We start from the raw sequence: 25,638 nt of genomic DNA, 5'->3' as shown, positions 1-25,638 counted from the left end.
TAAATTACTGAGCAATCTATATGTGGTATTGCTTTTATGATGTTTTGTTACTTTTATATATATGTGGTATTGCTTTTATGATGTTTTGTAACTGTCATATATATGTGGTATTGCTTTTATGATATTTTGTTACTTTTATCTTTGCTGCACTGCTCTGCACTGCTATAATTACTTTAAAGTTTTAGTTTCTCTTTCATAAGTTTTCACCTGCCCTTTTCTGCCCATAAATAATTCAGCCAAAAATAAAAAAATAAAAGAAATAGCAAGTATAGCCCCACTTATTTTGTGATGGTGGTAACAGCCAATAAGAGTTGTGTAGGCTTTGGGGGCTTGGTTAGAGGAGGTGAGAGAAAAGGCAGGGACACACATGGTTTTGGAGAGCTGAGGTTAAGAGACAAAAAGATGAGGATCCTCAACAGCTAAGTCATATTATAAAATTTTCTATCACCCCACAATCATTTTTTATTTATTTATTAATTAGCAGTGCAGCTTCATAATGTATAATTTCATGTTATATTTTTATGTATTATTAATTGGAGTGAATGCCTTCCTGGAACAAAATTTGTAACTCTAAATATCTTAAATGATCTATATTGAATAAATAATTTTAACACCTTGCAAATAGTAATCATTCTAATGATCTTGTTCTCTTACCTAAGAGTATATTATTTTTAATTGTTATTCATTTTTATTCTTATCTTAATGTGTGTGGTGATGAACTGAACATCACCACAACTAATTTATTACAATTCCTTCATATGCATATTAAAAGAAATCTTTTTTTAAGGCTCGATGTAGGATATACAACTTGAAACAAAAACTCAAGTTGCAAGTGAATGAGTATGTTGTTAAAAAATAAAAATGATTAAAAATTAAGGCTTTACTTTCAAAACATTCTAACCACATTCTATTACTTTTAAAAAATTAAATACATTAAGTTAATGAAGAAAAAAAGTATAATTTAATCTAAAATTTTAGAAAGTACTTGAAAAAAATTTATCTCTTTCTCCCACTTAACTACAGCCAGCAGGCTTGATACAGGTGTTTCAAATTATTCAGCACATGAACAAAGTGAAGTATGCTATTTGTTCATCAAATTATGCTTTTTGAACTACTCTTGTAAAATAAAGTATTTTGCAACACTGAAGTATTTAAGAATTTTAATGTGATTCATTTTTATCCAATTAAATTGAGAAAAAAATTGACAATAATTTTTTTAAATTATTGTAGGATATATAAGGCTTATTTGTATATTTGTTTAGTTTTAAACATTTATTAATTTTAAATATTGATGAATAAGACATAAATGTGAATTTGATACGAGGGTAAAACTTTCAATATGGGAAATTTTGAAGATTTCAAATAAAGAGGGCAGTCAGAGACACAATAGATATTATAATCAAGTTTATTCAATCTGAAGTTATGAACATTGTAATTAAATTTATTTGTTATTGTTGTTGACGTATGCCATTTAGGCAGAGGGGGTGCGATTGCTCGTTTTTCAGTGGCGCCATCTATGGCCAAGAATTCGACTTCTGCCACACCACACGTCACACCCGTTTATAAGGCAAACCCATTCATACATTCATCCACCAATCATAATTTTGACCTGATCCAGAGAATGATCGATCTCCAATCCAGTACCCCCAGAGATATTGATTTGTTAACGGAACATGGAGGACTTCGCGACTCGACAGAATTTAACGTGCATCAGTCACCAACTACACGGGGAGTCTTCGGCTGACGGGGTTCGAACCCTCAAACTCTCGGTCAAGGGCCCAGCACCCTACCGACCAGGCTATCCCGGCCCAATTAAATTTATTTAATCTGAGACAGTGACAAATATTGTTATCAATTCAATTATACCAGAGGGTAGGATAAACATTGTAATTAAATTTATTTAATCTGAGACTATAACAAGCATTGTAATTAAATTTAATCAATATGTAACTGCAATGATCATACTGAAACTAATTGATTTAATTTGAAGCTGGGACGATCATTGTAACCAAATTGATTCATTGTCAGGCATCCTGGAACGTTGTAATTAAATTGATTTAATCAAAGGTTTACATAAATTTGAGAAACAACTTTTATAGTGACAGTATTAACTATGAGAACGGTTAATAGGTTGTAAGAAAATTCATTTAAAAATTTTAGTTTATTTATAAATATATAGCTATATTTTACAGATAAAATAATATACTTAATTTAATTATAACAAAGCATAATAAGTAAAAAAAAATAATAAATCATACTCTCGGTTGAGATTTTTCAAGGCTTTAGCTAGTAGAGGAACTAGAGTTTTATGGCCAGCTGCTAAACTGCTAACACCAACAGCATGTACATCAGCATCTACTGCCTGTTGGGCAACTTCTTCTGGAGTCTAAAATCAACACAAAGAGATATAAATAATGTAAAACAATTTAGCATAAATTACTACAAAATAAAAAAAAGTTATTATTAATTAAAATATGCTTTTCAAATTGGAATTCTGCATTATTGTGCAGGGAAAAAAAAGTTATTTTTTAAAAAGATTTAAAAAAAACAAACATTTGAATTAAATTAAATTCAACTCAATGTGAAATATTTAATTTAGCTTGAAATTCAATAATATAAAAATTTGCAGCATGAAAATGATGAACACAGTGCATTAGTACTGTCATTCTCAACTGTGCTTGAAACTTTAATTTCACTGTTCAATTTAAACTGTGAAAAGTTATATGAATGCAATTATAAATAGATCATAACAAAGTAATCAGTAATTACTTTCAGAAAAAAATAGGGCAGTTTTCAGTTAGATGAGCATAAGTGTCAAATTGGTCAAATAATTTTGACTTGCGCCAAAACCAAAATTGGATTAAACAAATTCAATGACAATCATTTATTATATATGTTAACGACAAAGTTTGAAATCCGGCATTTGTATTATTTTTTCAGAATAACATTTGCATTTTTGAGGAATGCGCGTCATTTAGATAACAGTCTTAACAGGATCGTTTTTCAGACTTAGTTAAAATAACATTTATCATTCTATCGAATACCTAAGCATTATCTATAAAGTATGTAATGATTCTTATATTTCATACCTTGCTGGTAACATGTATGTATTATAATAATTTATAATATTTTCATTATTATTTATTATATTGTTTTGTATATTGACAAATATTTTTGGTTTTGTTTGAATTTGCCAGCAATTTCATTTTGGTCATTTGCAGAAGTAGTCCTAAAACATTGTGCCAAAGATAGTTTAAAAAGTACCAAAAATAATTTTACTTATTTGAAGGGACAATATAGCGATAAGTTATATTTTTTCCTGTGGAAACATTTTTACATCAAACTATTTCTTAATAAAGTTTTATTTCGGAAAAGTACTTAACAAGTTTTTAGGAATTTCCACTACATATAAACACCTTGTTGCCTACACATCATATGGTGTTTTTCTCCAAAAAGCTTTTCTTGAACAATTTGAAAATATATTTTATTACTATTTTATAGCCAAAAACCCTAAATTTAGAAACAATTTTATAACTAATAATAATTAGAATTCTACAGGTTATAGATTTCAAAAAATATAGTATATAGATAAATGTATTTAATGATTCAAATTATGATTGATTTATAAAAACAACTTTTTCTATGTCATATTGAATGGATAAAGAATGATAAGTGTTTAGAATGATAGTATATAATAGAAAAAAAAGAAAAGAATGCGCCACATAAATTCGCAGCAAAATTTTTCAATTGTTATGGTCAGAAAATAAACTTATATATACATAGTCTTTTATAATGCTCTTAAATTCTTCATTTAAAATAGCAATAGATATTAAGTTCATTTGAGATAGACGCAACTAATTTTTGATTAACATAAATGATAAAAATTCTCAAAGAAAAATAATTACTAACTTAAAAATAGACACTTTTCAGTACAAAAAAAATTAAGAATTCAATTTTTAGAAATTTTCCCTATTTAGAAGATTTTTTAAAAAATAGAGCAAGAAAATATTTTGATAAAATCGGGTGAAGCTTGCATAATTCAGTGGTATATTGGAATTTTTAGACAAATTTGCAATTATGCACATATCAAGTACTTTTTTTTTTATATAAATAGATACCGGTTCTCACTTAAATTCAAAAATAAAGTTGAGTGACTTTTTCAGGTTTTCCAAAAAAAAATTCAACAAATCCCAGATAACATTTCAGCAGTACATGGCAATAATCCATCAGAAATATATCTTTTTTTTTAGTCAACGAACATTACAAAATACGTGAAATATGTCTTTTGTAAAAACTAAAATTTCAGTAGGTGATTTAACATGTAGAGTTTCAAATACATAATTTAAAAAATTATTTATAAAAACAATATTTTGTACAAAAACCAGAAAATAAATTAAAAACTCAATGTAACATAGTACATTTTGCAAAAAGTAAATATTACATTATTACAAAGTTAAACATTACATTAATATTACATTTTGTAAAAACTAAAGTTTCAGTAGGTGATTTAACATGCAGAGTTTTAAATACACAAGTATAAAAATTATTCATAAAAACAATATTTCGCACAAAAAAACAGGGAGGGGGGGGGAATAAAAACTCAATGTAACATAGTTTAACAATAAGTCCAATCAGCAAAGAAGTTAACCATCACAGATCTTACTTGTGATTAGAGTTCGTAATTTTTTTGACTTAAAATAAAAAAATAAAATAAAAACATCAGATTTTTTTTATATTTAAATCAGATTTTTTTTATTTAAATTGGATTTTTTTAAATTCTTATTCAAATACACTGTAAGAACTTTGATTTATGACTAAAAAAACTTTATAAAGGTTTAATAAAAATTTAATTAATAATTAAAATTATATTATAAGAATATTTTAGAAGCTCTAACTACCTAAAACAATTTTTCATTATAATTCATAGCTTTGAATGTATAGCAACCATTTTAAAGCAAATGCATGATTTAAATTTAAAGAATAGATGAAATAGAGAATTTAAAGAATGCTTTAAATATTACAACAAAGTTTCAATTGCCAAACCATAATTAATGAAAAAAAAATTTCTTGAGTTTTAAAATGACAAAATAAATGTAACAGATTGTGTTTATAAACATAGTCATTCATCAAAAAATAAATAAATATTCAATCTATATATTTTTATATTAAAATATTTGTTTTTAATCCTATATCAAAATAAATAAGTTAAGCTAAAAAAAAAATTTAAAAATCTATGTACTCAATAGAAAAAATTTTTACAAAATTTCTTTATGCAAAATCTAATAATGTCAAAGATACTGTAAACATATTATGAGAAAAAAATACTTATAGCTTACTTTAATCTATACTTTCAAGCTCAAGAATCAAAAGATTTTAAAAAATGTAATTTCAAATGTGTTGGAATTTAACAGATACCAAGAAAGAAAGTAATTTCGTTAACTAAAATTAATTAATGCAGCAATAATAAATTCTAAAACTAACAACAGAAATAATAAAAGTATCAATAATTTAAAACACTGCTTTTTCACTCTTTAAATCAATATATACATATATATAAATATCAGTTGAATTAAATCGTGATTTAAATCAACAAACCCTGCTTGTTATTAAGTTTAATTTAAAGAGGAAGTTTAATTTAACAAAACAAAACATAGCATCATTAAACTGCAAATATAATATTAAAGAAATTTAGAGCTAAGTTTTAAACAAGGTAGTTTTTCCTCATCAATATTCAAACTTTTATAAATATAACAAAAATGTATGTAAAAACCTGGCAGCATTTAACAAAAAATGATTTAAAAAAAGACATTAAACTTATTTATTTTGAACATAGTTGGCTACTTATGGTTATATAGAGCTAGGTTATTTTTGAGGTTGGTTGCAATATATTTCAAAGCTCTTTCTTCCAAGTATTACATCATTACATGCTTTTTTCCTCTAAAACAAATTCCGACAATTATAGGTGTACGGATCCACTGGGAATCCAATGCATTACAATGATAGTATCTAAAGAACAGATATTTACTTACTCTAAATAAAGGTCCTATATCAATATCAAAACCTAAATCAGCGAATCCTGTAGCTATTACTTTAGCTCCACGATCATGGCCATCTTGGCCCATTTTTGCAACCAAAACACGGGGTCTCCTTCCTTCCACTTCTAAGAATTGCTTTAAAAAATTATTTTTGAATATCAATAACAAACTCGGACAAAGATAAAACGTAAATTAATATCAGAAAAGCAAATTCTATATTTGGAACTCTGAATTTATTAATACACATTCTCTCACATTTGTAAATGAACAGAAAAGTGGTAAATTGAGAATTTTATTCTAGCCATTTTCAGATTACAATTTATCCTACAAACACAAGTCTTTATTTAAAGATTTAACTCTTGAATTATATACATTGTCACACAAAACAATGATAATTTGTTAATTAATATCAGAATAGAAAGTTTATTAAATTAGAATTCTAAATTTATCAATACATATTTTCTGAAATTTGTAAACGAAACAGAAAGGTAGTAAATTGAGAATTATATTCCAGCTATTTTCAGATTACAATTTATCATACAAACACAGGGTTTTATTTTATACATTAAATAATATCAAAATTGTTAATTAATATCGGAATTATTGTTAATTCATATCAGAATAGAAAGTTTATTAAATTAGAATTCCAAATTTATCAACACATATTTTCTGAAATTTGTAAAGGAAAAAGAAAGGTACCCGTAAAATTTTTGTTCAAAGATAAAATCTAATTATTTTACAGATCACATTTTACCCCACAGACACAGATTTTAATTAAGTAATTCAATTATTTCTTAAAATTTTAGTATTATTTTTAGCCTTCTGTTAAATATTGTATTGCATCAACATATTTGTTACATATTGTATTGTATTAACATATTGTTAAATATTGTATTAACATATTTGTTTAAAGACTATAAGGACTACTTTTTTAATAAAAAATAATTTTGTTTATTGAATTTGACTAACTAAAATAAAATAAATAAAATATGGAAATTTACTTCCACTCTTTTTCTGACATCCTCTAATTCGTTTAGATCTCCATACTCTGATTTATAAGCACCAGAAACTAATCTATCAGCAGCCACATGCCTTCCAAATATCTATAATAGTGTAGAGATAGTCCACTTAATGGAATTACTTAAGGAATGAAATTGCAAAAAAAGAGAAAATATATATTTTGTCGGTAGCAAATTAACAGTCTTCACAGGGTGGAAAATGTCAAATAGGATACAGAACAATTTTTAGCAAGTTTTTTTAATTTTTCAATGGCAATTCATTTATTATATAACAGATAGGTTAAAAAATATTCAAATCCTCCAAAAATAATACAAAGGTTGTAACAGTTTTAATTGAATAAATAATACTGCTACATACAAATAAAACTATAATTATAAAGATGAAAGATAGCAAATTAAATAATAAAACCCCCAGTTTAAGTGATTAAACTTATAACTTTACTAAAATTAGTGAGTCAGGATTACCACTCAAATCTGGAAGGAAAAAAAAACTCCCTGTGTTTTCCCTGTACATATAATACACAATATAGTAAGAGTACACACAACAACTATTGTGCTCCTATGCGAGTTATATTGGGCCAACTATATTTATTAGTTTTAATAGCTAGAAAAACTTTGAGAAAAAAAAGAAACAGCTGAACATACTTAAATAATGCCATAGTCGGGGTTTCCACTCAATTTCAGAAGAAAAAAATCCCTGATTTTTCTAGGTTAAATAGGTCAATTTCAATGAAAATTGAGACCATATTTTCATCAAAAAACTTTTATTCTTTTATTTGTAATGTAAAATATTAGATTTTTGGAGTAAAAAAAAATTTTTTTTTCAATGCCCGCCTGGGGAATAGCGTCATCTGAAGGGCAGATTTGTTGGCCACTCATTCAAGGGCACCACATTAGGTCAGCCAACGTTGCTCCCACAGTAAGGACAGATAGTACAGTGAAGGAAAGAACATCCATGCCTTGCCCGGGATTCGAACCCAGAACCTTTCTGATGCAAGGGCAGTTCCCTTGCCCTCACACAGGCCACAGATATAGATATATATATTTTTCAGTTTGACTAAAATACAACTTTTTTTACAACAAATAATTGCAATAGATATTAGAACTATTTAACTCGAATCTCAATAATTGATAATTTTAAGACTAGTTTTTTTCTAGGTATGATATGGGAATATTTCAGGTTTTTGTAAAAAAATTGCAACTTTCCCTGATTTTTGGAGTTAAAATTAAATTCCCTGATAATTCCAGGTGTTCCCTGTTCTCTCTGACCCTTGGGAACCCTGCATAGTAAATGAAATAGTTTAGTATAGATGAAATATCCTCCTTATATATCCCACAGAATATGCTTTGAATGGTCACCATTTTTTAAAGACAAAAATAAGAAACAAAATTCCTTGTAACTTTAGGTGATTTCCTGTTTTCTCTATTCTCCCAGTGGAGTGGCAACCCTGTAATTGAAAGACCCCCCCCCCCCCAAAAAAAAAACTATTTTTANCTGCACTTAACATCAATCTTTATCAATCCACAGACTAGCTTCATATGATTTTTCTTAATACATTATGAAAAGTGCATACGATATAAAATTTTTGGCTGAATAGTTATATTTTTATTTACTCAGGAATATGGTAAATAAAAGTCAGAAAATAATTGAAAAATTAATAGAAAAGAGGAAAATAGCAAATTAGAGAAAGACTTAAAACTAAAGAATCTAAATAAGAGAAAAATTCTACCTTTTCCATTGCCTGAGTAATCTCTCCAACTGTAGCTCGAGCACTTGCTGCTTCAACTGCAAGTTCAAGTAAATTACCTTCACCAGTTTCGGCACATTTCGTAATGGCAGCTAATGCATTTTGACACTGGAACATACATATTTAATTACTGAAACATATTTTATACTAAAATTAGAAAAAACAGAAAAAATTACTCAGAAAAGATAGCAAGAATTCAAATAAGAATATAGTACAGTAGGGAACCGATTATCCGGAACGATCGGGACCATCGCTATTCCGGATAACTGATTTTTCCGGTTTTCTGAATCACTGCAAAAAGCCGTTTTTTTTATTGTTAAACCCAACTAAAAAAAATATTTGGTAATTATCTTAAAAAGAAGAAAAAACGATGAAGTAATACACTAATGATTATTTCCAAAATGATTGTAAGGTAAACATCTTTCAAAAAAGAAAGAAAAATCTTAAAATTTTATGAGGAAAAAAAAATTTTTTTTTTTTAAAAATGGCTGGAAAATTTATTGAATTTCGTTCCGGTTTTTTGGTTTTCCGGTTTTCTGAATTCAAGATAACGGGTTCTGTACTGTATATACATCTTATAAATTGGGTACTATAATTTCAAATTCATATAATTCAGGGGAGTTCCTGTATATTTAATATTCCAAAAAAAATATATAATGAAAACAGCTGCATTAATAGAGATTTTGCTAGCACTAAGGGATGAATTTTGTAGGTTTAGTAGCTCTGTAACATCAAAGTCTTGGCTAAGTAACATCAAAGAAGCAAGGTCTGATCCTATTATTGTAGGATGTTTTATGATTCCATAATTTTTTGTTCTTTTTATTATTAGGTATATTTTATCTTTTATTATAATTTTTATATAATCTTTTATTATTTCCACAAATAATTACATCATAACATATACATAGCTGATTATTTACAATAAAAGTTATTGCTAATTTTTAAATTTTTTATAATACATAAATTGATATTCAATGTCAGATATTTCATAAAATGTAAACATAACACATTAGTTAAGACAGAGTTAGTATTATTTCATTTATCATCAATATTGATAGATTAACTTTTGTCGAATTGGTAAATTGGGAGATGCAATTTTATACTATTTTTTGTTACAGATACAATTTTTATCAATTCCTATAATACAGAACCAAAATATGAAGATAGGCAGCATAATACATTTAAACTCTATAATAAAATCTAATGCCATCATCACACATACCTAATCATGTAATTTATAATCAGTGTAAATGTAACAAAAACATCATTTAATAGACAATCAACAACAGGAATGAAAATTTTATCAACCGTTTTCCTATTTTTATGATTTCATAACAACTAAACTTAGGTAGCAATTATTTTTCTTAAAATGCTCACATTTTTAGAATTTTGTGCATTATTTTTTTACACAAATTTACACAAATTACCATGGGAAATTATACAAGTAAATATCATGCACAATATTCTCAACCTCAGATGTCGGAAAATATCAAAGCAGCACAAGCTTGCAAAGAATTGTGAGGAAAATAATTTGTGGCAGTGAAATGCTTGCAAAAAAAAAATAAAAATAAGAATAAATATTAAAAAAAATGTGGAACGAACTAGCAATCTCAAAGAAAGTTAATGCTTTGGAGAACCATTATCAAATGACATACATTCTTTAACAATTGGAAGACTGAGTTAAGCATGTTTAAATTATGATGCACTGTCATTTTTAGTTTAACATAGCAGCACAGAATAAAATTACAGTCTTCACACTAAGTTAAGCAGCCAATAATGACAATTCTGAGGTTTTGAAAGAATTTTTTGCTTGTCAATCATCTGAACCACTGGTGGGATAGCTCTGGGAGAAGTGAGTTCAATCCTGGTGGCCGACAAAACAACTAGCATGATATGTTTTAGTGAGGAAGTTCGGAGAGAGAAGGGCACCACCTCAGGTGCTGTGCATGTCACCTGAGCAGGCTCAAAATTATTTGCCATTCTTACCATAGCCATTCATATGTGCACTACATTATTAACTTTTAAATGACAATTGTCAATCAAAAAGTTATAATTTTCACAAAATTTTTTCCAGGCATAATAAAATTTTAAAAATACAATAATTTCTAAAATATTATGGAAAACAGATTATCAAACTAGAATTATTACATATTTTGTTAAAATTTTTAAAAAATTATTAAAAAAGATTAATAAAAAATAAGATTAACTAAAATTGTTTACAAAAATTACTCAAACATATTCTCATCGTTTAAGGCATTGTTTCCCAAACTTATTACTTTTGTATACCCTTTCTAAATTTTTCGTAACACTGTGTATCACTAATAAAAAAATGAATGTACTTTTCACTATAAAAAATTGCAAAAAAGTTAAAAATCACAACTGGCTGTTGACACCACTAATTATTAATTGTTAATTCTGCAAAAAAATAGCCAATAGAAAAATACATAATCGTAAATTTTCATGGCTAGCTTTGTTTTAAAATAAAATGTCTTGAAATTTTCGTTTGTTGCAAGATATTTCGCACAGGAATGCGTACCGCCGCTAAACTGTTCCCATACCCCTGGGGGTACGCGTACTACACTTTGGGAAACACTGGTTTAAGGTGATGAACTTCTGTACTTTTACAACAAAATTATTCATTTTTGGGGTAGATTTTTTTGTATAATTATGCCTGATTTATGAATATAAATTTGGTGTTGAAATATTAATGAAATTTAAAACAAAAACGAAGTATAAAACAGTACAATTCATGAGATTTCATTAGACTTACTCGCATCTCATCCCTAGTTGATCTAATTTTTTTCAGTTTTTCAATCTGCAATTTGCACACTTTTGTATTATCAATAACTAAAACTTCGATGGGATCTTCCTTATCCTTCTGATATTTGTTCACACCCACAATCACTTCTACATAAAACAATATCAGTTTTAAATATTTAATTTTTTACATGCATATTAATTTTAAAGTTTTAATGTCTAATACAAAATGATAAAATAAAAATAACTTTTTTATGTTCTTTTCTTCCATTTTCAAATACCACAACAACTAACTCTCTCAAGAAAGAATTATGAAAAATTTCAAATAAACTGGGTAGAATTTTGAATAAAAGAGAACATATAAAAAGTTTCTGATACTAGTTTGTCTCCTATTTACTAATCTTGCCAAATACTGCAAAATGATTCACTTTGTGAACCAAACTCACTTTAATTTCTGCCATGTTACACCCATTAGATATTTTAAATGGGTCTAACGTAACCGAGAGCAAGTAAGCAACTTATGTTTAGCATTTAACAACATAAATAATTGCAGAAACTATCTTACAAAAGAGACAATTTCAGAATGTCTCTCAATAAATAGTAAACATTCAGGATATCTTTGAAAATACACTTATATATTCATTGACCACGGAAGCATCTCATGAGTGGGAGGGCTCTCTTCCGTCCCGTATAGATATATATCAGGGTGCGTAGCCAAATTATTCCACAAAAAATAAGCACCTTTTAAGCACTTTTCAAGCACTCAAAAAATATTTTTAAGCACTGTAAAAAATATCATAATTAGGCAGTGTAGGAAAGTTTTTGACAATTGACAGTTTTATTTTGTTTAAACCTTCATGTCAAAAAAAAAAATTAAAAAAACTTTTGGCATTGTTTTTACAATTATCAAAAATCATGAAATTTTGAATCATGTAAAACAAATGGCGTTTTCATACGCTACAGACTGACAATACACTGCAATAGATTGGGGTTGAATTAAGTATGAAAACGTTGAAGAGAACAATGTGTCTTTTTGCATAATTCGTAGCGAAAATTAACATGTTAAAATCTCATGTTGAAAAAGGGAAAATTAAGCACTTTTTAGAAACGCTATACACCCTGTATATATATTAGTATTAACAGTGTCCAAATTATCTAAACCTTGCATAATGGCAATCAAAAATTTGAATTTGGTAATTTTAACTTCAAAATTCAAATTGTTTTAAGCTTAAAATAAAATTTTAAAAAAATTAATTGTTTACATGTAAATTATTCATTCGCTTTTTTTAATATTGTGTTAGCTGTAACATTTAAAATCAAGAGTCTTCCCACTGATCAGTAATAGGGATTTATATTTCCTTTATGGAGAACAGCGGGGGATGATTTGGTGGCAGTTTTCACCAAGGAAATGGTAAAGCTCGCTCGAAATAGAGATGTTTATTTATTAATTTTTTAAATTTAGACACAATAAAATTATATATTCTTTTAATTTTAAATTTCATTACTCAAATATTGGGAAAAAAATTTTATCTTAGAAGGGACTGCATCTCATAATCCATAAAATTTGAGGGGGCTAATTATGCCCTTTCTGTCCTCCGGTTCCGCTGTCTCTATTTATATTTTGGGACTTTGAATAATTTCAAGGTTCCCACCTGTCTTAATTCCAGAAAAGCTAACATAGAGAGGCCTTTTTTTTTCGTTGCAGCTTAAACAAAATATATAAATAGTTAAACACAATTCTAAACATGTTAAATGTATACAAGTACTATTATTATGATAATCATTTTTCAGATATAATAAATTGTTAAAATGCTCAGTAGCCAAGAAAATGTTCATTGTTACAAATTTTTAAAATTATTTCATTACATATAAATTACAGTTCTTCATGAATAAAAAAGATATAATGAAATAAAATTGTAAAACAGAAACGGATAAAAATAGATATGGCTTTAGCAGCAGGCAGTTTTATTTTTTTTTACAATTTCCAACTTCACAGAAATACAATTGGAAGTATACCTTATATTAAGAAACAATTATTTAAATTTTAATAAAATACTAAGCCAATTTCCATTACTCTTATTTAATAATTTATTAAAGTAATATTCTTAATAAATAAGTTAATTTTCCAAACTATTTTGTTAGAAAAAAGGAAAATACTAAAATACAAGTATTTCATTATTTTTTTAATATTTAGCTACTTTCTCGTAGTTTCAAGGCAGAAGAAATAAATAAAAAGTGTTACTATAGGTCAATAAATTGGATACATTCTTAATTTATTTATTCATCTATTAATATGTTAACAATTAATTTTTTTAATATAGGCGCTTATAACTATTCTACCCATTTATAGGCATAAACAGAAAAAAAATCAAGACAAACTTTCTTTTTTTTAAGAATAATTAAGGCTTTAAAGTTAGGTAAAATGCAATCCTGTTTTGCAAAAGAATAATATAAAATTCATTCCAGCTAATTTCTGAAATAAGATGACATGCAATTCCCTAGTTTTGTCCCTGATTAATTAATACAAAAAATTTCTCAAAATATGTATTTATGCTTGAAATATCTTAGTACAATGTTAATTCAATTGTTATATAATAATTAAAAAAAACTGCACAAAATCAAAAAAATTCTGATTGTTCCTCTGACAAGGAATCGCACAATTCTGTTCATTCCTAGAACAGGATAAAATGGAATCTGTTTATTTCTTCTCTATAAGCTCTCAGTGTAGAAACTTCACACAATAGCACAATGAAAAAAATTTTTAAAATAAATAAGTATTCTGAGGGTGCACTGTGTTTAATTTAGTACTTTTTCCATGAACAGTTGTGATTATGCCACAAAGTGCAAAACCCTGACAATGCTATGTGCGACAAAACGATATCAAAATATCAATTTAAATACCATACATGTTTCAAATTTAACATAATTTTTTGAACTAACATTTATATTTAAATTACCTCAAGAAGATTATCACACCTTTATACGAACTAATCCATGAAAATACTTACTTCTTACAGGAAGTGCGATTTAGATTTTAAAAACGCAGAAATGCAAATTGCGATATTGAACTGTTAAATTGCGTAAATATGAATCCCTATGCATACTTTTTCGATCGCAGAAATACGAATTGCAATATGCAGTTTTTTAAATCATGTATATATACGAAAATCGATGTTTGATATAGCTTGGAAGGTAGGACACTGGGCCCATGTCTAAGAGGTCGTCGGTTCTATCCTCGCTGGCCGAAGACTCCCTGTGCAGTAAATCGTGACTGGTGCACGTTAAATCTGTTGAGTCACTAAATCTTCCATGTTCCCATAACAAATCATACCTCTGGGGATACTGATCCAGGAGTTTCCTTGTATTCTGGATTGGTTCAAAATTACAAGGCTATGGAGTTGAACATTAGTAGTCGTAAACCCAAAATTGGGCCAACTGTTCAACAAGGTTATGAAATAAAATAAAAACCCATGAATATGAAATACAATATTGGATTTTAAACTCATGTGAATACGAATCCTGATATTGGGTTTTTAAATCACCTGAATAGGAAGCACAGTGCATGATTTTTAAGTCGTGTAAATACAAATTGCAGTGAGTAACTTTTAAATCAGGTAAATACGAAAATTAATGTTTAATATTAAAATCACAATAAAAGTTACCGACGCAGTTTCAAATATTCAAAATGGTAAAAATCCACTCAACTAAAATAATCAGATTGTCGGAAGAATCAGATGCATGCATTTAGTAAATGGAATTTAACAAAAGTTTTAACATTTCGTTGAATTATAAAGTTTTGAATTGAGGAAGCCTGCGAACCAATAATCTTGAGATAGGCAGAATTTGACATTCACTGAAAACTCACATGACCTGCTTCTATAAAAGAAGAAAAAGAAAAAACGGAATTCCTGGGTACGCCCAGAATGCAATCACTCCTGTATGAGCTTAGGTAAGGTATCGATAAATATCTTCTGATCAAAGTGTTAAATATTACCTTTTCCACTGTCTATGCAAGCTTGTCTTTTAGCAGCGCACTCTTCTATTCTAAGTTTGGGCATACCGCTGACCACAGCTTTAGCCATTCCACCCATTTCTTCTACCTAAAGAATAAAATTAACGCCATTCAAAAATGTTCTTCATAATCTCTTTCACTCAAATCGCTAGTATCTTACTTCTTTAATAACTTTCAAGGCTTCTTCATACAACTCGTTTGTAAGAGATTCCATCATGTAGGAGCCACCCCAAGGGTCAATGACCTGTAGTAAAAGAGTTGTATAATAAGAACAGGAACTTCAAAAATATATAGCTCTTTTAAAACTTGATAACTCAGAAAATATTTGGCCAATTGTGTCGAAATTTTGTATTTCTTCATTTAAAGTCACATTCTTTAAAAAGAAATTTGCATGCCATGCAATTTAAAACTTTTTCAATTATTATTGAATAAAATAATAAAGAATAATAAAATAATTATTAAAAATTTTTTATTGCAAGTAATTGAAATCATATAAACAAATTTTATAATTAAGTGTAAAAACTTTTTGATTCACTTAAAAAGTTCTTAAGATACAGAGAAATATGTAAAAAGTAAAATTAACATTAAGGAGTCGCAACTTAACGACCACTCTCCCGATCAAACTATTAGGACCAAATTCTCTAGATTGCGGCTGACATCCAAATATTTGAAAATCTAAAATTCGAATCTCTCAAAACAATAAGTATGTTTCTTTTCTGATTTAGTAACTTTAATATATTCTGCACCAACTAATTAGCATATATATGGTAAGGCCCTTGAACCCTTAAGATTGAGTCAATACCTTAAGAATGAAAACTCAATCATTAGATCAACAACAAATACAACAAACTGTACAACAAATTTGAAAGAACATTCTTTCTGTCTTTCGGTTGAAACTTCTTGATTCTGTATTGATAAAAAGTGCTTAGATCATACATCAGAACCAAAGTGGATTATGGCGTATTGCTTTTGAAGAAAAAAAATTAGCTAGCTTCCAGTAAATGCTCGGATGTCGTCATTTCTAATACATCTAAAGTAGTTCAATTTTGCCATGATAAATAGGAATTGCGTTCAGAATTGAGTTTTTGACATCAAAAACCTGTCAAAATTTGTCGAAATCCATTAAAAATTGTCAAAAATCTGGGACAAGTTTCTTTTTTGACATTGGAGACATTTTATTAGGTACTAAATCGTGCATAATACTTGCATTATATACTACAATAATTATGATTCATAGTATGTAACTCATATAAAAAATTCAGCCAAAATTAATAAAACTATTAATTGATTTTTCTAATGGTATTTTAATACTTTAAAACCCTTATTATAACTATTCAGTTTATATTACTGGTAACAACTATGAGTTCTTAACTATTATCAATCTTAATATTGATTTTAATTCTTTTATGATACAATTTAGGCATATTTTTTAGATTAAGTAAAATTTAAGTATTCGTCAATAATGGTTTGATCTCAACTGATTTGTTAGATCAACTCGAATTTTTTTTTTTAATAATTCTCAATATTTGCTGTTAATTATAGTTAGGGAAGCAGAATATGTCTGACCCCGTAAAATGAGGTTCTAGAGAAAATTCAAGCAGCCATTGGAAAATTTTTGATCTAAAAAAATTCCTACAAAACTTTTTTTTTGAAAAATGTATTGCTTTGCAAAACTTTTTCTTGTTAAAAAAACATATGTTAATTTGTGTATTTATTAGTTTCAATTCCTTAAGTTTATAAGTGGGACCCTCTATTTAATTTGATAAAACTATTATTTCTATATATTTTCATTTCTATTATTTTATAATACATATGCTCGTTTATTCAATTAAGAATTATGTAAAGTCAAATGCTTTTCTTATATAAAATTTACTTTCCAAAAATATTTATAAAAGACATTGTACTAAAAAAATGTATATGATAATTGTATACTGTCAGATGTAAAACAGAAAAAATAAACAATAAGCAAAAAGTTAATAAACAAAGAACTTAGTGAAAAGAAGTTCTAAGGGAAATTTTTTAAAACCTTAGAGTTCTAGAGGGTCATTTTATTTAAAAATTATAAAATTAATTATCTTTTAAATTTCATTGATATGAATGAAAGTACAAACAAAGGAAATACAAATCTACAAAATTCCAATAAAAATAAACTCAAGTTAAAATTTAAGAACATAATTAAAACATATTGAGAATTTTTTTTTTTTTTTTTTTTTTTTTTTTTTTTTTTTTTTTTNTTTTTTTTTTTTTGCAAAACTACAAGATACAACCCCTCCCAAATTTAAGACCATTTATTTTTAAGGAAAAAAAATTATAAAGAGATGTGAATGTGTGGTTCAAAAATTGAGACATTAACTTTATATCTGATAGGTTACTTGTTCTCTCTTTGACGGAGACAGGTTATAAAATTCATTTTCTTAAATTGCAATATCTTTCCTTTAAAGTATTTGTATTAAAAAACTATTAACTAAATTTAGTTTATTATCTATTTTTTTAGGGGAGGGGGGAGGTGGAAAGAAATTTTGAATCCAGCGTTATCTGAACAACTAGGTAATTTAAGTATGCCCTAATTGAAGAGTAATGAAACTGTAAGAAAGAAAGAAAAATGTTCACATGAGGTATTCCAGTTTCTTCTTGCAAGATGATTTGAGTATTTCGAGCAATTCTAGCACTAAATTTTGTAGGAAGAGCTAAGGCTTCATCAAAAGCATTTGTATGAAGAGACTGTGTTCCACCAAATACTGCTGCCATAGCCTCAACAGTTGTGCGAATAATGTTGTTGTAAGGATCCTGGAAAAACAAAATACAGCGTTTGAGTCAAATAGGTGACTCAAAGGGTTGCAGTTTAGATATATGCAAGTACAAAATTAGAAATTAATTCACTCACTTGTTCAGTAAGAGACCAACCTGAAGTCTGACAATGTGTTCTTAGCATAAGTGACTTTTTGTCTTTGGGTGAAAACTTCTCCTTTATTAAATGAGCCCACAGGCGACGGGCAGCCCTCATCTTTGCAATTTCCTATATAAGCAACGTTATTAGATTTTTTTTAAATAAAAATATATTTCAGTTTGAATACTCAAAAAGCATAATTTTAGCTATTTAAAATTAAATTTGATTTAATAGTTTTTATAATTTAAACTATAATATCTTGAAGAGATAGGCTGCGTGTATTAAATCCTGCATTTTAAATAGATCAATCGTCAAAGATAGTAAAGGAGGAATGCGAAATTTAAACATAACTTTAATAACATTTTAACAACTAAATTAAAAGCATCTAGGGTTATAATCAATGACATAGAACATAAGAACAGATGTAAGGTAAAGCGCAAAGAGTGAAAGAACAACGATGGTATATATGCATTTCATTCCCTTAAAATTCAGTTCAGTTTGTTATACTTTAGGAAGAGAATACATTATTACAGAGAATTATAGAGAATACATTGAATATACACAGAGATTTGCAGGTTCGCCAGGTCACTAACTTTGGTACTTGAACCTAGTACATTGATTACACCACAATATCAAATCAGAAGCCATTAAGCCAAAATTATGCTATTAAAAAAAGAGAGAGATGGATTCGAAATATGGAGTACCAAAAATCATTTTCCTAATTTTACCAGGGAGAACCATATCAATGGATCAGGAGAGAACTAAGACCCATGTCACTTGTCACAACCAGCAGAATGGAGCATACGTCATTTTTATATTAGTTGTTAGCATTGATATGGAAATAATACAAATATATATTTTAATTTTGATAAATCTAAGAAAATTTAACCGTGTAAAAGTTGAATTTTCAAGAGAAATAATTGCAATAGAATGATGAGCAGAGAAGAAGGAATCTAATCAACGACATAGGACACTGAATTTTTAAATCTATTAATATTATTATGAAATTAAATTTTAAAGCAGGTAAATATTTGGCTCAAGGAAAATATTTTAAGGAAAATATGATTTTAAAATAAATTTAATTGGAAGTTTTAGGGTGGATAAAGAAAGAGAAATACAGTAAAAGATTGGCTGTCCAGAATTCGACTTACCAGGAATTTTCAGAAATTTATAATTTTTTTCGTAAGATGAACGGGATTGCTTGAAATATGAAATTAAATAATCAATTCTAGATAAATGCTCCCCTCTCTCATCTCAATCAATTATAAAGAAGCATTTAGTTCAGAAACAACACTGACCCTCAGTTTCTTTCTAGCTTTTTTTATTTTATTTATCTTTAATAATTTATTAGATCAAGCATTATAATTTTTTACTCCTTTATCATTATTAATCTACAATTATAGTAGATAATTAACATTAAAAACTTAGATTTTTGATGCTCAAGTCAGGAATTTTGGCATAACAGGAATTACAATCAATTCCTGGTAGTCGAGCTTTTACTGTACCACCAATAAAATTTAAATATTGATTGTTTAAAAAAAAATTATTAATTTTATTGGAAATAATAAATTTTTACAATTTCCACTTAAGTATACTTAAAATATAGGATCAGAATTTTGAAAGCTTTATATTTTTTCTACTTTTTTTTAAATGAAATGTCTTTCCCTTTCAGTGATTACACTCCCGATTTTTAGTTCATCTAATCAAAATGCTGGCTCTGGGCACATACTTTGCATCTGCACAGTGGGTATCTCTAGCATCCAGTAAATAAAAGTTATCTAGTTATTCTTATATGCACTATATTATTTTCACCTCTAATTAAATCAAAATTACATAATAAAAAAATAATTAACAAAAATTTTCTTAATAATTTAGAAAGTTAGAATCACAAATCAAGCAAAAAAGAATTTCTAAAGATATGTACATTAGCAAAGCACTTCATCAGTCCTGCCAACACACAGGAGTCGTCAGTGGTAATACCAAAAACTGACTGTGCCCTGAGGCCTCATAATGGATAAACTAAATAAGAAAAAGCAATTAAAAATTCAAAAATCGAAATGTAAATGCAAAGAAAAATTAATGATACACAAACACAAGTCAAAAGTACACAGCTAAGAACAAATAATGAAATGCCCATATATAAGAAAAACAAATAAAGATAAAGTTACTGTTAGAATAAACAAATCAAAATAAAATTTAAATTGCCAAATCTTTAAAAAAAAATTCTATAAAAATATTTCAAGCGCCCATTCTAACATCTTGAAAAATAGAGGAAAAACATTCAATGATTAAAAATTCCAATAAAGTGCAGCATTCTATATTCTTTAGGAACAAAAAATCCCAAGTTTCACCGTATAGGCCTATTTATGTGGGATTCAATATCGGTCAAATTAGCTGAACGTCTTTAAAATACTTTAAATTAAATTACAGTAATTAAAAGGAAAATTATTATTCTTTAATGTAATTTTGAAATTCAGAATAGTTGGAAGAAAATCTGTTTTATTATTACAAATAAATTTAAACTTAATAATTTGTTTAATTAAAATATTCTTAAAAATTTTAAAGTACAATTTGGAATTAAAATGTTCTAAATTAATAACATTAAACTTAAAACATTGAACTTCTTACTCTGTGTACTTTTGATTTCTGTTTGTGTATCATTAACTTTTTTTGCTTTTACATTTCAATTTTTGATTGTAATTGCTTTTTCTTATTAAGTTTATTCATTATGAATCTCGGAGCACAGTCAGTTTTTGGTATTACCACTAACAAGAGATAGGATCCAGTGCGTTGGCAGACAGTGTGTCCCCTGATGAAGTGATGTTTTGCTAACAAACATATCTTAAGAAATTCTTTGTTTTTTGCTTGATTTGTGTTTCTAACTTTCTAAATTATTAAAATAAGACAAATTTAGTTTTAGCTGCTTTTAGCACTTTACCACTTTGATTTATTATTTTCAATGTTATTTTCTTATTTTGCCTTTTTCTAAATTTGCTTAAATTAGTGTCATTATTAGACAAAAGTTTTCTTCCCTGCAAAAATAGTTCATAATTATATTATAACTATGTTTATACAGTTATAAAAGTAAAAGAATATTTAACATACCATATAAAAATTCATGCCTATGCCCCAAAAGAAAGAAAGACGAGGAGCAAATTCATCAATAGTTAAGCCAGCTTTCAATCCTGCAATGAAATTATGTATTCAAATGATGCATTCAAGTATTATGTATTTAACTGCTTTGAACAAGGGTAAAAATCTTCCATTTATTCAAAGGAAGACAATGTTTTCAAATAAAAATGGTTCTTAAACAACAAACATCCCCATTAACACAATGTTATTTGGCACAAAATCAAAAGACATATATCCGTAAAATTCAGTATAACGAATTTATATTTTTTTATTTTTTTATTATTTGCAATCTCTTTAAGTTACTTAATGTTATTAGCTCAGGAAAAATACGTTATAAGTTTAACTCATCATAAGAAAAAGAGACTACACTCTATATCAGGGGTTTCCAACTTACATGAGGCCGGGGGCTACAACTGAAAACCCAAATCAAATGGCGGGCTGCAACTTTATCAAAATTATATGTAGGACTCCTTTATGTTTGAAGGAACATTAAATATTACTGTCGGATTTTTACCAAGTTGTACAAACAAAAGTAAATATTAAATAAATAATAAATATTCGGGCTACAATAACTTTAATGTGCACCTATGTATTAAACTATTAATGTGCAACAGATATCAAATTGTTAAGATATAAAACTTTAAAAAAATTGGTATTAAAACTTGCATAGTACCACACAAAATGTTCAATAAGAAAATTGAGGTTTGTCTTCTGCAACCAAAAGAGAATAGATATTTACATTTGAAATTTACAAATGTGTGTGTTAATATTTTCGTCCAAAATGAGTCGTTTCAAAAAGTTAAATCAGAGAATTTCTTCGAGAAAATTTCTGACACACAAATACAAAAAAATGAAATAAAAAAGAGCAACATACACGATTATTTTTGTATTTGAATAAATACTTTCTTGAATGCAAAACCCGAGAAAAAAAAATTTTTTGCACCGTTGGTATGTTAAATTTCACAGAAACGAAGAAATTAGGTTTCTATTAACTAGAAAAGTATTTTAAACCCAAATAGATTTTTTAAGAAAATTGTCCGCAAAAAAATTACAGCTAATATATTTTAGTTCGCAGGCCACAAAAAAGGCTTCGCGGGACGGATGCGGCCCCCGAGCCGCCAGTTGGAAACCCCTGGTCCATATGAATGTTATAAAAATAATTTTTTTAGAGGGCGATTTCAGTCCTTTATTGAGTTTTCAGGGGCTTAATTTAAAAGAGGCGTGAACTTCAAAGGAAAATTATAAATTACAATCATTTTTTTAACACAGATAATTTCATAAATAACATATTATCTATATACAGTATGCCTATAGAATTATTGATTGAATATTTTATCTAACGGATTATTATACAATATTTTTTACACTATATGCTTGTTAATACTGGCTGCATGCTAGTTAAAAAAATATCAATAAAATATTTCACATTAAAATTTTTATGAACTTTTTTTTGTTTTCACAATTTTGCAGCATGCTTAAAATTCATGTCAAAAACAATATTGTTGGTGTGAAAAAAAAGGGGATGGGGATTCTTCCAAATAATCTGGAAAAGTCCCCTAAATGCTTATCCCCTAGTAAAGCTCATTTCTAAAAAAAATAAATTTATATTTAATTTGGGTTGAAAAATCTCTTTCCTGAGCAGTTGCAGTTTTACGTTTTATCTGTTTATTGTAGAAATAATTTAGTAAGACCACTTCTTCTTCTGATTTTTCAGACTGATTCTTTTATCAAAGTTATGTTTCAATGTTTTCGTACCATCTGCTTGCTGAACAGTTAAAAACTTGAGCCCCATATTTACTTAAAAATAAAGGTAAAAATTTTTTTTTACTTACTGAAAATTTAGCTTAGAAGATTAACTAAGAAATTTTCACACAGTAATTTAAAATTTTTTTTAAAGTTCTTCAGAATTGAATAAAATGCAGGAGAGGAACAATGGAAAATACGATGAGTAACATTTATATTTCTACTTGTTTTGAAAATACGCCTGATTTTTAACAAAAAGAATTTTAAAAAACTTTTAAACCACTTTAAAATAATTTTCTTGTCTCATGTCTGTTATGACCTAAAAATATAACTACTATAATTCACTTAAATTACTCTTATAAACTCCCAAACAATTAATAAATAAATTAATTTTTATTAATTTATTTTTTCATGAAGAAAATAAAGATGCCTTTACATAAATTTAAAAAAAATAGTAATTACATTAGAAACAATTTGAATGCATGTATATTAATTATTTAAGAAAAAATAAAATCTTAAAATGGGACACTTGGTGCTTAATGGGTTAAGCCAGAAGTCAAAACATTCTATACTTCTTAAATCACCTTTGTGTACACATAAATAAATAATTTAAGACCTAAACTTATAAAAAAAAAGTACCATAATTTCGCGGAGAAACGCGGCATCATCATACACGCCGCGCCGAATTTTACTATACTAATGCAGGTATTGATTAAAGACATGCTCTAAATACGCATATATATATATATATATTTTAAATAGTTAAATAAAAACCAATAAAAGAATATTGAACATACAAAACAATAGAAACAATCCTAGTATATAAAATAGATTTCAATAACTTACAATTTCAATAAATAAATAAAATTAAGCATTTTCTAATTTTAATGTGAAGTAACCATTAAAATATAAATAAAGTAATTAATATATCAAAAGCCATTAAAATAAGTATGAAAATTTTTAAAAATAAAACAATCTTACTTTTAAATCAACAATCCAAAATCCTGTTTTAGAAATAAACGATAATTCAAAAAAATTTTGTTCGAAGAAACACTAAAGAATAATTTATTTAGATATCACCTATCACTATTCATATCACTGCACTTAAAAATTTCTCAAAACTCTCTGTATCAGAGCAAATTAGGTTTACTAGTTCATTGTTTATTTCTGGTTCATCTCTGTCACTCACACTTTCAGCCTCACTTTCGGTTTCATTTTGTTCCGGGATGATTTCCACTTTTTGAAGCCATTTATCACAGTTTCTTTTTCTCTTTTAATTATTGACAGCTTAAACGCAGCGGTATAATTTTTCCTCTTAAAGGGAGGCATTTAAAATGGATAACTTAAATACAAGTTATGTCAAAACGAAACAAAAATATTAACGGAAGAAAAATATTAATAAAACAAAAACACATCAGAATTCAAAATAAAACGATAAAAAAATAATAATAATGAGCTGAGGAAGATGATCGAAATCAGACAGAAATAAGGGCAATGAAAAAAAAACATGAAAAAAAACAAGTTTCTATATTTAGAATTTCCTCCCCCTATTTTCGCTTCTCAAATCAGGTTTCTTTTTTTTTACTGACTCGGCATAGGACGGTCTTTCTTTTATCCCTGTCTAAAATTCTCACACATTGCTTTTTCCCCTCCTCACTGACCCTCAGTTGAAAGTTTGAAATTCTTCTTGAACATTTTAATTGTAAGATTATTCAAGGTTATCCCAAGCTCATCAGCACCCTTTATTCATCAAGCATTCACATGTTTTTAACAACCAGCTAAAGAAAAAAGGTGTTTCCAGGTGTGCTGACCACTCTTTGGACTAACATTAAGCATGATAACAGGTGGAAAGAATGATGAAGAAATTTCTAGTGGGGTTTCTAAAAAGAAAAATTTTAACGAAGAAAAAAAAAGTCATACCATATAGGCCGCCCCGTTACTGTTTGCCTAAGATAGGTACTCTGCCAGACATTCGCCTGGAGCTGCGGCGATGACTATGGTAACGAGGTATGATTATTTCAAGTAGGGGTGCGGGGTCCCTCTTTAGGACTGGTTTCGGCGAGAGAAAAGGAGACCTCTTAATCGAAGCTAGCCTCCCTAAAATGCCCTCTTCTTGTTTCCATAGAACCAGACTACCACAGACTTAGTGGCAGTCAGAGTACCTATCTTAGACGTACAATAGATACACCTTTCTACTAAATTTTCAAGTTTTAAATCAATAACGCAGCGGCCTATCTCCACGAAATTACGGTACAAACTTAAAAACAGACTAGTTCACAGAACAATATATCAATGTGCTTATAGG

The 25,638-nt window shown here is 27.6% G+C and overlaps 1 protein-coding gene across 2 annotated transcripts in view; it reads right to left on the bottom strand.

Annotated features, from left to right (window-relative positions):
• Positions 1-25,638, bottom strand: part of LOC107447176 (methylmalonyl-CoA mutase, mitochondrial) — a 41,287-nt gene that overhangs the window by 6,156 nt on the left and 9,493 nt on the right. For both annotated transcript variants that reach the window (XM_043054850.2, XM_043054851.2), the window contains 10 exons: positions 21,564-21,643; positions 18,456-18,587; positions 18,182-18,358; positions 15,732-15,815; positions 15,554-15,659; positions 11,573-11,709; positions 8,785-8,910; positions 7,037-7,138; positions 6,030-6,170; positions 2,259-2,386 (listed from right to left, as the gene is read on the bottom strand). In XM_043054850.2, the coding sequence (XP_042910784.1) occupies positions 2,259-2,386; positions 6,030-6,170; positions 7,037-7,138; positions 8,785-8,910; positions 11,573-11,709; positions 15,554-15,659; positions 15,732-15,815; positions 18,182-18,358; positions 18,456-18,587; positions 21,564-21,643 (1,213 nt within the window). The remainder of the gene's footprint in view (positions 1-2,258; positions 2,387-6,029; positions 6,171-7,036; positions 7,139-8,784; positions 8,911-11,572; positions 11,710-15,553; positions 15,660-15,731; positions 15,816-18,181; positions 18,359-18,455; positions 18,588-21,563; positions 21,644-25,638) is intronic.

Source organism: Parasteatoda tepidariorum, chromosome 4 (assembly GCF_043381705.1).
Source record: "Parasteatoda tepidariorum isolate YZ-2023 chromosome 4, CAS_Ptep_4.0, whole genome shotgun sequence".
Classification (NCBI taxonomy): Eukaryota; Metazoa; Arthropoda; class Arachnida; order Araneae; family Theridiidae; genus Parasteatoda; species Parasteatoda tepidariorum.
This window is presented reverse-complemented; position numbering and strand designations above follow the sequence as displayed.